The 14,177-nt window shown below is 43.7% G+C and overlaps 1 protein-coding gene across 2 annotated transcripts in view; it reads left to right on the top strand.

The window, feature by feature from the left end:
• The first annotated feature begins 333 nt into the window (after positions 1-333).
• LOC137321156 (A disintegrin and metalloproteinase with thrombospondin motifs 3-like) overlaps positions 334-14,177 on the top strand; it is a 299,698-nt gene continuing 285,854 nt past the window's right edge. For both annotated transcript variants that reach the window (XR_010962726.1, XM_067983405.1), the window contains exons 1-3: positions 334-629; positions 5,628-5,655; positions 7,162-7,547. Coding sequence is in view for 1 of the 2 variants with exons in the window: in XM_067983405.1 (XP_067839506.1) it covers positions 564-629; positions 5,628-5,655; positions 7,162-7,547 (480 nt within the window). In the remaining variant the exon portion in view is untranslated. The remainder of the gene's footprint in view (positions 630-5,627; positions 5,656-7,161; positions 7,548-14,177) is intronic.

Genomic DNA, 14,177 nt, shown 5'->3' with positions numbered 1-14,177 from the left:
CATTACAAATGACTACACTTCGAAAAAGTACTTCATTGAGTGGGGTTGTAAAGAGCTTTAGGACGTCCTGAGGTCGTGAAAGGCGCTATATAAATGCAAGTTCTTTCTTACCTAACTTATCGCTGCAGTCCGTTCTGCTTAGGTTTACTGTTTTAAGAGAACTTTCCCAGTTGCTATGGGGGGCGGTTCTTTCCAAGTGCAGCGTTATGAACAGCCAGCAGCGATCTTTATCCATCTTCTCTGTGAATAAAGTCTCCTGCCTTTTTGGCAGCTCGGTGCGAGCATGTGGTTACACTCTGGGCGCTGACGTCAAGGTTCTGCTGGTGGTTTGGAGTTTATTACCCGGGGACGGAGGGCAGAGCCTGGGCTGTGAGCGGCAGGAGCCAGCGTCTGGAGCAGTGTGTGGGAGAGACTTTCTCAACATCCCTGGAGCTCCCTGCAAACACAACTTCAACATCGTCAGCCCCTCACACAGCAGCCCCGAAACCCGCAGTGTCACCAAACACCACAGGATCGCTTTTAAAACCGTTTTAATATCAAGATAGAGGTTAATCGACGCGGTGATGGTTCTCCTGTCACTATGGTTCGTAGCTGGGACATTAGTGGTGAGCTTGACTGCAGCGCTACGTGTAAGTTACTTGCATCTTTTGGGGGTCTTTGATTGCAGAGTTCGGAGCTGTTCAGGGTCACCGTTTAAAGAGGTCTGGGATATTTCATGCAACATTTTTTCAGATGTGGGAGTACGCAGAGTTCTGAGAAACTTAGTATAATATATTAAGAGATCTGTGACATATAGTGCAACCATTTCAGCTTTCTGGAATATTCAGCGTTTTTAAAGAGATCTGACGTGTTCAGAGTAACAGTTTAAAAGTTCTGGGCTGTACAGGGTAAGAAACTAAAAGTTCTGGGGTATTCCGGGTAACAGTTAAAGGTTGCTGTGGTATTCAGTGTAACAATTTAAAAGCTTTGGAGTATTCAGGGTAACTGTTAAAACTTCTCAGGTATTCAGGGGAACAGTTTAAAAGTTCTGGAGTATTCATAAGAACTTTTAAACTGTTACAATGAATATTCAAGAACTTTTAAACTGTTACAGAGTATTCAGAGTAACAATTTAAAAGTTCGGGAGTATTCTGTGTAACAATTTAAAAGTTCTAGGGTATTCAGGGTAACAATTTAAACGTTCTGTGATTTTCATTGACCCAGAACTTTTAAATTGTTACAATCAGGGAGACAATGTAAAAGTACTGGGATATTCAGGGTAACAATTCAAAAGTTCTGGGGTATTCACAGTAACAGTTTAAAAGTTCTGGAGTATTCAGGGTAAGAGCTTAAAAGTTCTGGGGCATTCAGGGCAACAAATTGAAACTTCTGGAGTATTCAGGTTAAGAGTTTTAAAGTTTTGGAGTATTCATTCTAAAAATTTTAAAGTTCGGGAGTATTCAGAGTAACAATTTATAGGTTCTGGGGTATTCAGGATAGCAATTTAAAAGTTCTGGGGCATTCAGTATAACAGTTTAAAAGTTCTGGGGCATTTCAGTGGAACAATTTAAAAGTTCTGGGGTATTCAGGATAGCAATTTAAAAGTTCTGGGGCATTTCAGTGGAACAATTTAAAAGTTCTGGGGTATTCAATGGAACAATTTAAAAGTACTGGGGTATTAAGTGGAACAATTTAAAAGTTTTGGGGCATTCAGTATAACAGTTTGAAAGTTCTGGAGTATTCCGAGTAACAATTTTAAAGTTCTGGAGTATTCAGGGTAACAGTCTAAAAGTTCAGGGGTATTCAGGAACAATTTAAAAGTTCTGGGGTATTCAGGATAGCAATTTAAAAGTTCTGGGGCATTTCAGTGGAACAATTTAAAAGTTCTGGGGTATTCAATGGAACAATTTAAAAGTTCTGGGGCATTTCAGTGGAACAATTTAAAAGTTCTGGGGTATTCAATGGAACAATTTAAAAGTACTGGGGTATTAAGTGGAACAATTTAAAAGTTTTGGGGCATTCAGTATAACAGTTTGAAAGTTCTGGAGTATTCCGAGTAACAATTTTAAAGTTCTGGAGTATTCAGGGTAACAGTCTAAAAGTTCAGGGGTATTCAGGAACAATTTAAAAGTTCTGGGGTATTCAGTATAACTATTTAAAAGTTTTAGGTCAATCAGGGTAACAATTCAAACGTTCTGGGGTATTCAGGGTAATAATTCAAACATTCTGGGGTATTCAGGGTAATAATTCAAATGTTCTGGGGTATTCAGGGTAATAATTCAAACGTTCTGGGGTATTCAGGGTAATAATTCAAACATTCTGGGGTATTCAGGGTAATAATTCAAACGTTCTGGGGTATTCAGGGTAATAATTCAAACGTTCTGGGGTATTCAGGGTAATAATTCAAACGTTCTGGGGTATTCAGGGTAATAATTCAAACGTTCTGGGGTATTCAGGGTAATAATTCAAACGTTCTGGGTATTCAGGGTAATAATTCAAACGTTCTGGGGTATTCAGGGTAATAATTCAAACGTTCTGGGGTATTCAGGGTAATAATTCAAACATTCTGGGGTATTCAGGGTAAAAATTTAAAAGTTATGGAATATTCAGGGTAACAATTTTTAAGGTTCTGGGGTATTCAGTGTAACAATTTAAATGATCTGGGGTATTCAGAGCACCAAATTAAAAGTTCTGGGGTTGTCAGTGGTACAATTTCAAAGTTTTGGGGCATTCAGGGTAACAAATTAAAAGCAATGTAGTATTCAGGTTAGCAATTTAAAAGGTCCTGGATTATTCTGAGTAACAATTTAAATGTTCTGAAGTATTCAGGGTAACAGTTCAAAAGTTCTGGGGTATTCAAGGTAACAGTTTAAAGGTTCTGGAGTATTCCGGTTAATAGTTCAAAAGTTCTGGAGTATTCAGGGTAACAGTTCAATAGTTCTGGGGTATTCAGGGTAACAATGTAAAAGCTTTGGAGCATTCAGTGTATCATTTAAAAGTTCTGGAGTTTCACTAACAATTTAAAAGTTCTGGAGTATCTAGTGAAACAATTTAAAAGATCTGTGATATCCAGAGCAACAAGTTAAAAGATCTGGGGTATTCAGTGGGACAATTTAAAAGTTCTGGAGTATTCAGGGTAACAATTTAAAGGTTCTGGGGTATTCAGTGGGACAATTTAAAAGTTCTGGAGTATTCAGGGTAACAATTTAAAAGTTCTGGGATATTCAGGGTAACAGTTTAAAAGTTCTGGGGTATTTAGTGTAACAATTTAAAAGTTTTAGGTCAATCAGGGTAACACTGTAAAAGCACTGGCGTATTCAGGGTAATAATTCAAACGTTCTGGGGTATTCAGGGTAATAATTCAAAAGATCTGAGATAGTCAGAGTGTGGAGATGCCGGTGATGGACTGAGGTGGACAAATGTAAGGACTTGCACAACACCAGGTTATAGTCCAACAGTTTTATTTTAAATCACAAGCTTTCGGAGCTTACCTCCTTCGTCACCTGACGAAGGAGGTAAGCTCCGATAGTCAGAGTAACATGTTAAAAGTTCTGGGGTATTCAGGATAATAGTTCAAAAGTTCTGGGGTATTCAGGGTAACAGTTTAAAGATTCTGGGGTATTCAGGGTAACATTTTAAAAGTTCTGGGGTATTCAGGGTGACAGCTCAAAGGTTCTGGGTATTCAGGGTAACAGTTCAAAAGTTCTGGGGTATTCAGTGGAACAATGCAAAAGTTCTGGGATATTCAGGGTAACAATTTAAAAGTTCTGAATATTCAGTGCATCAATTTAAAAGTTCTGGAGTTTCACTGTAACAAGTTAAAAGTTCTAGAGTATTCAGTGTAACAATTTAAAAGATCTGGGATATTCAGAGTAACAAGTTAAAAGTTCTGGGGTATTCAGTGGAACAATTTAAAAGTTTTGGGGAATTCAGGGTAACAATTTAAAAGTTCTGCGTTATTCAGGTTAACAGTTTAAAAGTTCTGGAGTAGTCACTGTAAGAATTTAAAATTCTGGGGTATTTGGTGTATCAATTTAAAAGTCCTGGAGTATTCAGTTTTAGAAGTTCTGCAGTATTCAGTGTATCAATTTAAAAGTTCTAAAACTTTTAACGGTTTAAAAGTTCTGGGTATACAGGGTAACAGTTTCAAAGGCCTTGGGAATCAGGGTATCTGTGTCAGTAACTAACTTGAGGCGGTAACTAACGTAGTAGATAAGGGAATGTCTATGGATGTTATTTATATGGACTTCTAGAAGGCAGTCGACAAAGTTCCACATAAGAGACTGTTAACAAAAATGAGAGCGCAAGGAATTGGAGGCAAGCTATTCACATGGATGGGGAATTAGTTAGGAGGTAGGAGACAGAGAGTAAGAATAATGGGTATCTACTCCATTTGGCAGGATGTGACTAGTGGTGTGCCCCATCGATTCTGTACTGGGGCCACTGATTTTCACTATATTTATAAATTATTTAGATGAAGGAGTAGAGAGTCATATATTCAAATTTGCTGATGACACTAAGTTAGATAGCACAGTATATCGTGTAGATGGGAGTAGAAAGTTGCAAAGGGACATTGATAGATTAAGTGAGAGGGCAAAACTGTGGCAGATGGAGTTCAATGTGGGGAAGTGTAAGGTCATGCACTTTGGATTTAAAAAAGATAAAGCAGAGTATATCCGAAATGGTGAGAAGCTAGGAAATGTGAAGGAGCAGACATATTTAGGGGTCCAAGTACCGAAATCACTTAGAAGTTGGACAGGTACAAAAAATAATTAAAAAGGCTGATGGAATGCTAGCCTTTATCTCAAGGTGGTCGGAATACAAAGGGGCGGATGTTTTGCTACAGTTATATAAAGCTCTGGTTAGACCCCATTTAGAGTACTGCATTCAGCTCTGGGTACCACACCTCAGGAAGGATATATTGGCCTTGGAGGGAGTGGAGCTCAGATTCACCAGAATCATACCGGGGCTAAAAGGGTTAAATTATGAACCCAGGTTGTATAGACTAGACTTGTATTCCCTTGAGTATAGAAGATTAAGGGGTGATCTAATTGAGGAGTTTAAGATGATTAAAGGAGTTGATAGGGTAGATAGAGAGAAAGTATTTCCTCTGGTGGGAGAGTACAGAACAAGGGGGCATAACCTTATAATTAGAGCTAGGCCGTTCACGGGTGAAGTCAGGAAGCACTTCTTCACACAAAGAGTAGTGGAAATCTGGAACTCTCTCCCCCAAAAAGCTGTTTTTGTTAGGCAAGGGCACTAAGGGATATGGAACCAAGGCAGGTAAATAGAGTTAAGATACAGATCAGCCATGTTCTAATTGAATGGCAGAAATTAATGTTACATTTTCAGATTTCTTGGGAACTCCTGCTAACAGTTTCAGAGATTTGCGGTTTTCAGGGTAACAATTTGAGAGCTCTGGTTAACAGTTTCAGAGTTCTGAGATATTCAGGGTAAGAGTTTCAGACTTGTGGGGTATTTGGCTTCGGAGGAAAAATTTTTGTGTGAATCTGAAATGAGGTTAGAGGTGATGCCCTCAGCTTTATATCAGAAGTTTTTATATGAAGTTTGTGTTTTTTTAAAATAGTGTAGATTTTTAGTTTGTCTCTGATATTAATTCTGGTGTTTGTTTTTTTTCATTCCTGCAGGCTGGATCTGAAGTAACTGAGAGCGGAGGTAGGTGTGTTATCATTTCATTGCCACTTTTCCTGATGAATCTGGAAGTTCAGGAGTAAATAAAGAGGAACATTTGACAGCACCATTTAATAAAAGTCCATGGGCAAACTTTGCTGCATGTGGGATATTTGGGAGAGTGATTGATGGAGAGGAGTGATTGATGGAGAGGAGTGATTGATGGAGAGGAGTGATTGATGGATGGAGAGGAGTGACTGATGGATGGAGAGGAGTGACTGATGGATGGAGAGGAGTGACTGATGGATGGAGAGGAGTGACTGATGGATGGAGAGGAGTGACTGATGGATGGAGAGGAGTGACTGATGGATGGAGAGGAGTGACTGATGGATGGAGAGGAGTGACTGATGGATGGAGAGGAGTGACTGATGGATGGAGAGGAGTGACTGATGGATGGAGAGGAGTGACTGATGGATGGAGAGGAGTGACTGATGGATGGAGAGGAGTGACTGATGGATGGAGAGGAGTGACTGATGGATGGAGAGGAGTGACTGATGGATGGAGAGGAGTGACTGATGGATGGAGAGGAGTGACTGATGGATGGAGAGGAGTGACTGATGGATGGAGAGGAGTGACTGATGGATGGAGAGGAGTGACTGATGGATGGAGAGGAGTGACTGATGGATGGAGAGGAGTGACTGATGGATGGAGAGGAGTGACTGATGGATGGAGAGGAGTGACTGATGGATGGAGAGGAGTGACTGATGGATGGAGAGGAGTGACTGATGGATGGAGAGGAGTGACTGATGGATGGAGAGGAGTGACTGATGGATGGAGAGGAGTGACTGATGGATGGAGAGGAGTGACTGATGGATGGAGAGGAGTGACTGATGGATGGAGAGGAGTGACTGATGGATGGAGAGGAGTGACTGATGGATGGAGAGGAGTGACTGATGGATGGAGAGGAGTGACTGATGGATGGAGAGGAGTGACTGATGGATGGAGAGGAGTGACTGATGGATGGAGAGGAGTGACTGATGGATGGAGAGGAGTGACTGATGGATGGAGAGGAGTGACTGATGGATGGAGAGGAGTGACTGATGGATGGAGAGGAGGGACTGATGGATGGAGAGGAGGGACTGATGGATGGAGAGGAGGGACTGATGGATGGAGAGGAGTGACTGATGGATGGAGAGGAGTGACTGATGGATGGAGAGGAGGGACTGATGGATGGAGAGGGGGATGATTGATTAACAGGAGAGAGTGATTGATGGAGAGGGGGATGATTGATTAACAGGAGAGAGTGATTGATGGAGAGGGGGATGATTGATTAACAGGAGAGAGTGATTGATGGAGAGGGGGATGATTGATTAACAGGAGAGAGTGATTGATGGAGAGGGGGATGATTGATTAACAGGAGAGAGTGATTGATGAATAGGAGTGGTTGAAGGATGGGAGTGATTGATGGATGGGATTAACAGTCTCTGTGTTTAACAGATTACTTGGTGTTTGTGGAGTTTGCTGATTTTTCTCCCTCTGTATATTTTGCAGCCATTTTGCAGAGATTCGCTGCTCTGGGCCAGGAGTTCGGGCTGGTGACACCGCTCAGGACAGACTCCCAGGGCCGCTTTGTGTCTCACCTGGTGTCGGGCTCTGGGGTTAGGAGGAAACGGCAGAGCGGCCCCGAGCCCCAGTCCGTGGTCCCCGGGGAGGAGGAGTCTGAGTCCCGCACTCTCTTCTTCAATGTCACCACCTTTGGCCGGAGCTGGCAGCTGAGATTGGAGCCCAACCTCCGACTGGTGGCCCCGGGAGCCACGCTGGAGTGGCAGCAGGATGGGCAGAGCCGCATGGAGCCGCTGGGCGGGGATTGCGTTTACTCCGGGGGCATCAGCCACATCCCCGGGGCCTCGGTGGCCATCAGCAACTGCGATGGACTGGTAAGGAATTAGTGGCTCCTCTCTTACTAAAATCCCGGGGGGTGGGGCCTCGGGGTGTGTGGTGTTGAGCGAGAGGTCACGGGGGAGGGGTGTCGAGGGGAGAGGTATTGCGTGGGTGGCCTTAGGAGGGGTATCGTGATGTGAGGTCTTGGGAGAGTGTGCCTCAGAGGAGGGGTATTGGCGTCTCAGAGGAAGGGGAAGGGGTATTTGGGGGATGATCTCGGGACTGGTCTCAGGAGCGATATTGGGAGGAGAGGTATCAGGGCAGAGGTCTCAGGGGAAGGGTCTTGGGTGGGTTTTGGGGTAAGAGTCTTAGGGGAGAGGTGTAAGCAGCAAGTGGTCTCAGGAGGAGGGGTATCGAAGTTTGGACTATGAGGAGTAGGGTTCTGGGGGAGGTGGATTGGGGAAGAGCTATGAGGGGTAGGGGTCTCAAGGGGCAGACTATTTAAAGTACAATGAGAGAAGTTTCTTGAGAGGAGAATTAGGGGCATTTGGAAGAGTGTTGGGGAATTTTGAGGGGAAGGGTGTCAAGGCAGGTGAACTGGGGAGGGTAATAAGGAAGAGTATCAGGAGGGGCTATTGATGAGAGTAATAGGAAGGAAAGAGTATCAGCTGAGGAAAATGGGGAAACTATTGGGGTAGGGAATGGGGAGCAGGATATTAAGGAGAGGGGATTGGTGGGGAGGGGGTATCAGGGAGGCATATTGAGCGTGGTGGAATTGTATGATGTATGGTATCCAGCCAGGAGGGAGAGATATTCAGTCAGGGCATAGAAGTAAAGGGGTTCTCAGATAGGGGATGGGGAAATTAGCTGGAGCTTGCAAGAGTGGGAATTTAATTAGGGTTTTTTTTATTATTCATTCATGGGATGTGGGCATCGTTGGCCAGGCCAGCATTTATTGCCCATCCCTAATTGCCCTTGAGAAGGTGGCAGTGAGTCGCCTTCTTGAACTGTTGCAATCCGTGTGGTGAAGGTTCTCCCACAGTGCTGTTAGGAAGGGAGTTCCAGGATTTTGACCCAACGACCAAGGAACGGCGATATATTTCCAAGTCAGGATGGTGTGTTACTTGGAGTGGAATGTGCAGGTGGTGTTGTTCCCATGAGCCTGCTGCCCTTGTCCTTCTAGGTGGTAGAGGTTGCGGGTTTGGGAGGCGCCGTCGAAGAAGCCTTGGCAAGTTGCTGCAGTGCATCTTGTAGATGGTACACACTGCAGCCACGGTGCGCTGGTGATGAAGGGAGTGAATGTTTAGTGTGGTGGATGGGGTGCCAATCAAGCGGGCTGTTTTGTCCTGGACGGTGTCGAGCTTCTTGAGAGTTGTTGGAGCTGCACTCATCCACTTCTGACTTGTGCCTTGTAGATGGTGGAAAGGCTTTGGGGAGTAAGGAGGTGAGTCACTCGCCACAGAATACCCAGCCTCTGACCTGCTCTTATAGCCCCAGTATTTATGTGGCTGGTCCAGTTAAGTTTCTGGTCAATGGTGACCCCCTAGGATGTTGATCGTGGGGAATTTGGCGATGGTAATGCCGTTCAATGTCAAGGGGAGGTGGTTAGACTCTCTCTTGTTGGAGATGGTCATTGCCTGGCACTTGTCTGGCACGAATGTTACTTGCCACTTATCAGCCCAAGCCTGAAAGCTGTCCGGGTCTTGCTGCACGTAGGCATGGACTGCTTCATTATCTGAGGGGTTGCGAATGGAACTGAACACTGTGCAAGCATTAGCGAACATCCCCACTTCTAACATTATGATGGAGGGAAGGTCATTGATGAAGCAGCTGAAGATGGTTTAGCCTAGGACACTGCCCTGAGGAACTCCTGCAGCGATGTCACGGGGCTGAGATGATTGGCCTCCAACAACCACTACCATCGTCCTTTGCGCTAGGTATGACTCCAGCCACTGGAGAGTTTTCCCCCTGATTTCCATTGACTTCAATTTTACTAGTGCTCCTTAATGCCACACGGTCAAATGCTGCCTTGATGTCAAGGGCAGTCACTCTCATCTCACCTCTGGAATTCAGCTCTTTTGTCCATGTTTGGACCAAGGCTGTAATGAGGCCTGGAGCCAAGTGGTGCTTGTGGAATCCAAACTGAGCATTGGTGAGCAGGTTATTGGTGAGTCAGAGGATAAAAGCCTGACGATGGGAGTTGGAGGTGAGAGGGGTGATCTAATCATGGATTGCAGGGTGAGGGCAATTAGCTAGGGTGTTACATTGAATTAACTATATACATGTAGGGATTTATATGTGGAGGAGTAGTCGGAGGTAAACTGAGCATGTTGTATTCAGTTAGAGGTTACATGGGCAACATCAGAGGTCCAGTCAGAGACAACCTAGTGTTAAGACTGGTTGGGGAGGGTTCAGGTTTTTTTTATAGAATGTATTCTTGCTTTGCATTAATGATTGTTCACTTAGAGTATTGTGCTAATGGTAGTTCTTTGCTTGTATGCAATGGGTTAACAGCGTAACGATCAGCTAGTATTCCAGAATAAAGTTGGATTTGGCATTAAGTCTTTAATGAACAATTGCAGTCAAAGTACACAATTAGAAAGCTGAGCCAGGACTGAGTCTTCTGACGCATACAGTCCTATCAAATTTGATCGGTAGTGGACCAGGATATTTTCATTTGCAGATGTAAATTCAATCAGTATTGACCCATGGAATAACAGTCTACCGTGTTACTGAATCCTCCATTATCTTAAGGCTGTATGAATAGATACAAAGTAAGGATACATTTTCTGTCCAGTGAAATCGTTCCCATTGGTGGGCTTCAAGCATGTTGGGCATGGAAAGGTCACAGTGATACATTTCGATCCAATTGCACATCACACAATTTCCTGGGGGAGGGGCCTTTCACTTAGACATGTAGTGCAATCATATCCAAACCCACTCACGTAGAATTCCATGATGCTAATGCCTGATTCACCCAGTGTACTCATCCTGCCCATATAATGCAGCTTTAAGGACCAGTCATTGCCAGAAGTGCTTTCTTAAAGTTGAACTATTTGAATTTCGAGTGCTGCAACCAAAATTGTAAAAATGGGTATCATATTCGGTGTTCCTCTCTCTGAGTTTTTTGGAGGCTAAAGAAAAGGTTGAATGAAGGATGCCAGGGAGGACCACCTGCACAGGAGGCAGTCTGCCTCGCCTGCCATTATCCACCTAGTCACATTTACAGACCCAACTAGAGATACCTGGAACTGTCAGAAGATGGCCATCTTGACAGGTTCATATTGTCCAAGTGATGGAGTTGTGCCATCTGCTGCAAGCTGACTTGCAGACAACCTCCACCATAGGGATAGCACTGCCAGTGGCAGTCAAAGGCAAAACTGCCTTCAACTGGATCCTTCTATACTGCCACAGGAATAAAACAAAAGTGCACTGTGTAAAACACATTGTATACACTGTATAAAATGCACTGTACACACTGTGTTAAAATGCAATGTATCAAAACGCAGTGTATCAAGATGCAGTGTATAAAACACTACTAAAACGCACTGTATAAAACGCACTATATAAAACACACTGTATAAAAACACACTGCATAAAAACGGCGCTGTGTATAAAAACGCTGTATATAAAAACACAGTATATAAAACCGCACTGTATAAAACACACTGCATAAAACACCCTGTATAAAAACAGTTTATAAGACACACTGTGTAAAAAAACTACTGAAACACACTGTATAAAAACCATACTGTATAAAATCCGCACTGTATAAAAACACACTGTACAAAAACTGTATAAAACACAATATAAAAACACAATAAAAACGCAGTACATAAAAGTACAATGTATAAAACACACTGCATAAAACACAGTATATAAGAACACATTGTATAAAAGCACATTGTAAAAAACAGTGCATATACACCACACTGTATGAAAACACTCTGTATGAAAACGCAGTATATAAAAAAACACAGTATTAAAAACTGTATAAAAATGCTGTATATAAAAACACACTGTATAAAAACACTGTATAAAAGCACTGTATAAAAATGCTGTATATAAAAACACAATGTATTAAAAATGCACTGTATAAATAGACTCTTTAAAAACACACTCTTTGAACACACTGTATAAAGCCTACAGGGGAGGGAGGGGTGGAATCTGGAAGGAATATCAGAAAATACAAAAGTTGGTTATCAAAGGTATTAGGAATGCAAAGAGGGCAGAAAGAAAGAACTCACATTTATAAAGTGCCTTTCGTGACCTCAGGACATCCCAAAGCGCTTCGCAGCCAATGAAATACTGTTGAAGTGTGGTCACTGTTGTCTTGTAGGGAAACGCAGCAGCCAATTACACACAGCAAAGTCTCACAAACAATAATGAGATAAATGACCAGATAATCTGGTGTTGGTTGAGGGATAAATGTTGACCAGGAGACTCGGGAGAACACCTGCGCTCTTCAAACAGTCTACCTGAGAGGGCAAGAGTCCAAGAATATAGCAATGGATGTTAAGCATAATATTAAAACTGTTTTTTCAGTACCACAATAGTTAAAGAGTGGCTAAGGAAATGTTAAATCTTTAAAAGAGAAAAGTAGTGGAATAATTGAAGATGAAGGAAAATGGTTCAATTACTTAATGGTTATTTTCCATCAGTATTTAGTAGTTTTTTTGAAATTATTGTGCAAAACAGATATTATAAAATATTCTGAAATCAGTCAGGAAGGACTGGACAAATTAAAAGGACTGAAAAGGAATAAATCCCCTGGGCCAGTTGACCTATCCGAGGGTGCTGAATGAGACCAGGGAGAAACTTGTAGGGCACTGGGGACAGTAATGAAAGATTCATTGATTACTGACAGGATTCCATTGGATTGGAAACAAGCAAACCTGGAACTTGTACATAAAAAGGTGATAATTATGATACAGGTAACTATAGGGTCATTAACGGTACAAAGGTACTGGATAAAATAATGGAAATACTCAGGAGCAAGTTGGAGCAATACCTGTAAACAATAACAACAACTTGCATTTATATAACATTTTAAAATAGAAAAATATCCCAAGGTGCTTGACGGAAGCTAAAATTGACCCAAGCCAAAGAAGGATATATTAGGACAGGTGATTAAAAGCTTCGTCAAAGAGGTTGGTTTTAAGAAGGGTTCTAATTCCATCCATCGTGGATGGAACCTGTTTCTGCTGGGTCTCCGCCTCCTGAGTTGGCATTTCCGTCACGGTCTGGGTCCTCTCAGGTGTGTATTCGCTGATCATTCTGGGGGCTCAGGAGCATTTATTACAGTGAGGATGATCGATGTTGGAGTGCCCAAAACCCAGGACACCCAGGGTATTTAGCAATTAGATTAAAGTATACCTATTGTCATATGAGACTGGCATATCTGCGTCCCTTTGGAATTTGCAGTCTTCTGTGACTTTAAGGAGTAAGTGATCGGGTTGAAAAAGAGCTTTTGGGGGGTTACTTGTTTTTCTTTTCTCACCTGGATCAAGCTGATTTTGCCTCTGAAAGCCTGAGGGCCAGTGAGACCAACAGGAATTTTTCCATCCTAAAAGGCAAGAGATTCTGAGATATAGTTATGGCATTTCCAATGAACATTCCCATCGTGCAATTTTACTGGTTGAGGCGGAGCAGTACAGAAGGGTAGGACGGCATTCAAGGAGGATGAACCTTCAGGAGGTGTGTAGTGGTATATCACAGAGGTCAGTGTGAGACAGGGGGAGGTGTGGAGTGATGCACTACAGGGGGTCAGTGTGAGACAGGGGGAGGTGTGGAGTGATGCACTACAGAGGGTCAGTGTGAGACAGGGGGAGGTGTGGAGTGATGCACTACAGGGGGTCAGTGTGAGACAGGGGGAGGTGTGGAGTGATGCACTACAGAGGGTCAGTGTGAGACAGGGGGAGGTGTGGAGTGATGCACTACAGGGGGTCAGTGTGAGACAGGGGGAGGTGTGGAGTGATGCACTACAGGGGGTCAGTGTGAGACAGGGGGAGGTGTGGAGTGATGTACTACAGGGGGTCAGTGTGAGGCTGGAGAAGGTGTGGAGTGATGCACTACAGGAGTCAGTGTGACACTGGGGAAGGTGTGGAGTGATGTACTACAGGGGTCAGTGTGTGAGACTGGGGGAGGTGTGGAGTGATGTACTACAGGGGTCAGTGTGAGACGGGGGAGGTGTGGAGTGATGTACGACAGGGGTCAGTGTGAGACAGGGGGAGGTGTGGAGTGATGTACTACAGGGGGTCAGTGTGAGACGGGGGAGGTGTGGAGTGATGCACTACAGGGGTCAGTGTGAGACGGGGGAGGTGTGGAGTGATGTACTACAGGGGTCAGTGTGAGACGGGGGAGGTGTGGAGTGATGTACTACAGGGGTCAGTGTGAGACAGGGGGAGATGTGGAGTGATGTACTACAGGGGTCAGTGTGAGACTGGGGGTGGTGTGTAGTGATGCACTACAGGGGTCAGTGTGAGACGGGGGAGGTGTGGAGTGATGTACTACAGGGGTCAGTGTGAGACTGGGGAGGTGTGTAGTGATGCACTACAGGGGGTCAGTGTGAGATGGGGGAGGTGTGGAGTGATGCACTACAGGGGTCAGTGTGAGACAGGGGGAGATGTGGAGTGATGTACTACAGGGGTCAGTGTGAGACAGGGGGAGATGTGGAGTGATGTACT

This window comes from Heptranchias perlo, chromosome 4, assembly GCF_035084215.1.
Source record: "Heptranchias perlo isolate sHepPer1 chromosome 4, sHepPer1.hap1, whole genome shotgun sequence".
NCBI lineage: Eukaryota > Metazoa > Chordata > Chondrichthyes > Hexanchiformes > Hexanchidae > Heptranchias > Heptranchias perlo.
Note: the sequence above shows the minus strand (reverse complement) of the source record. Positions and strands in the feature narration are given on the sequence as shown.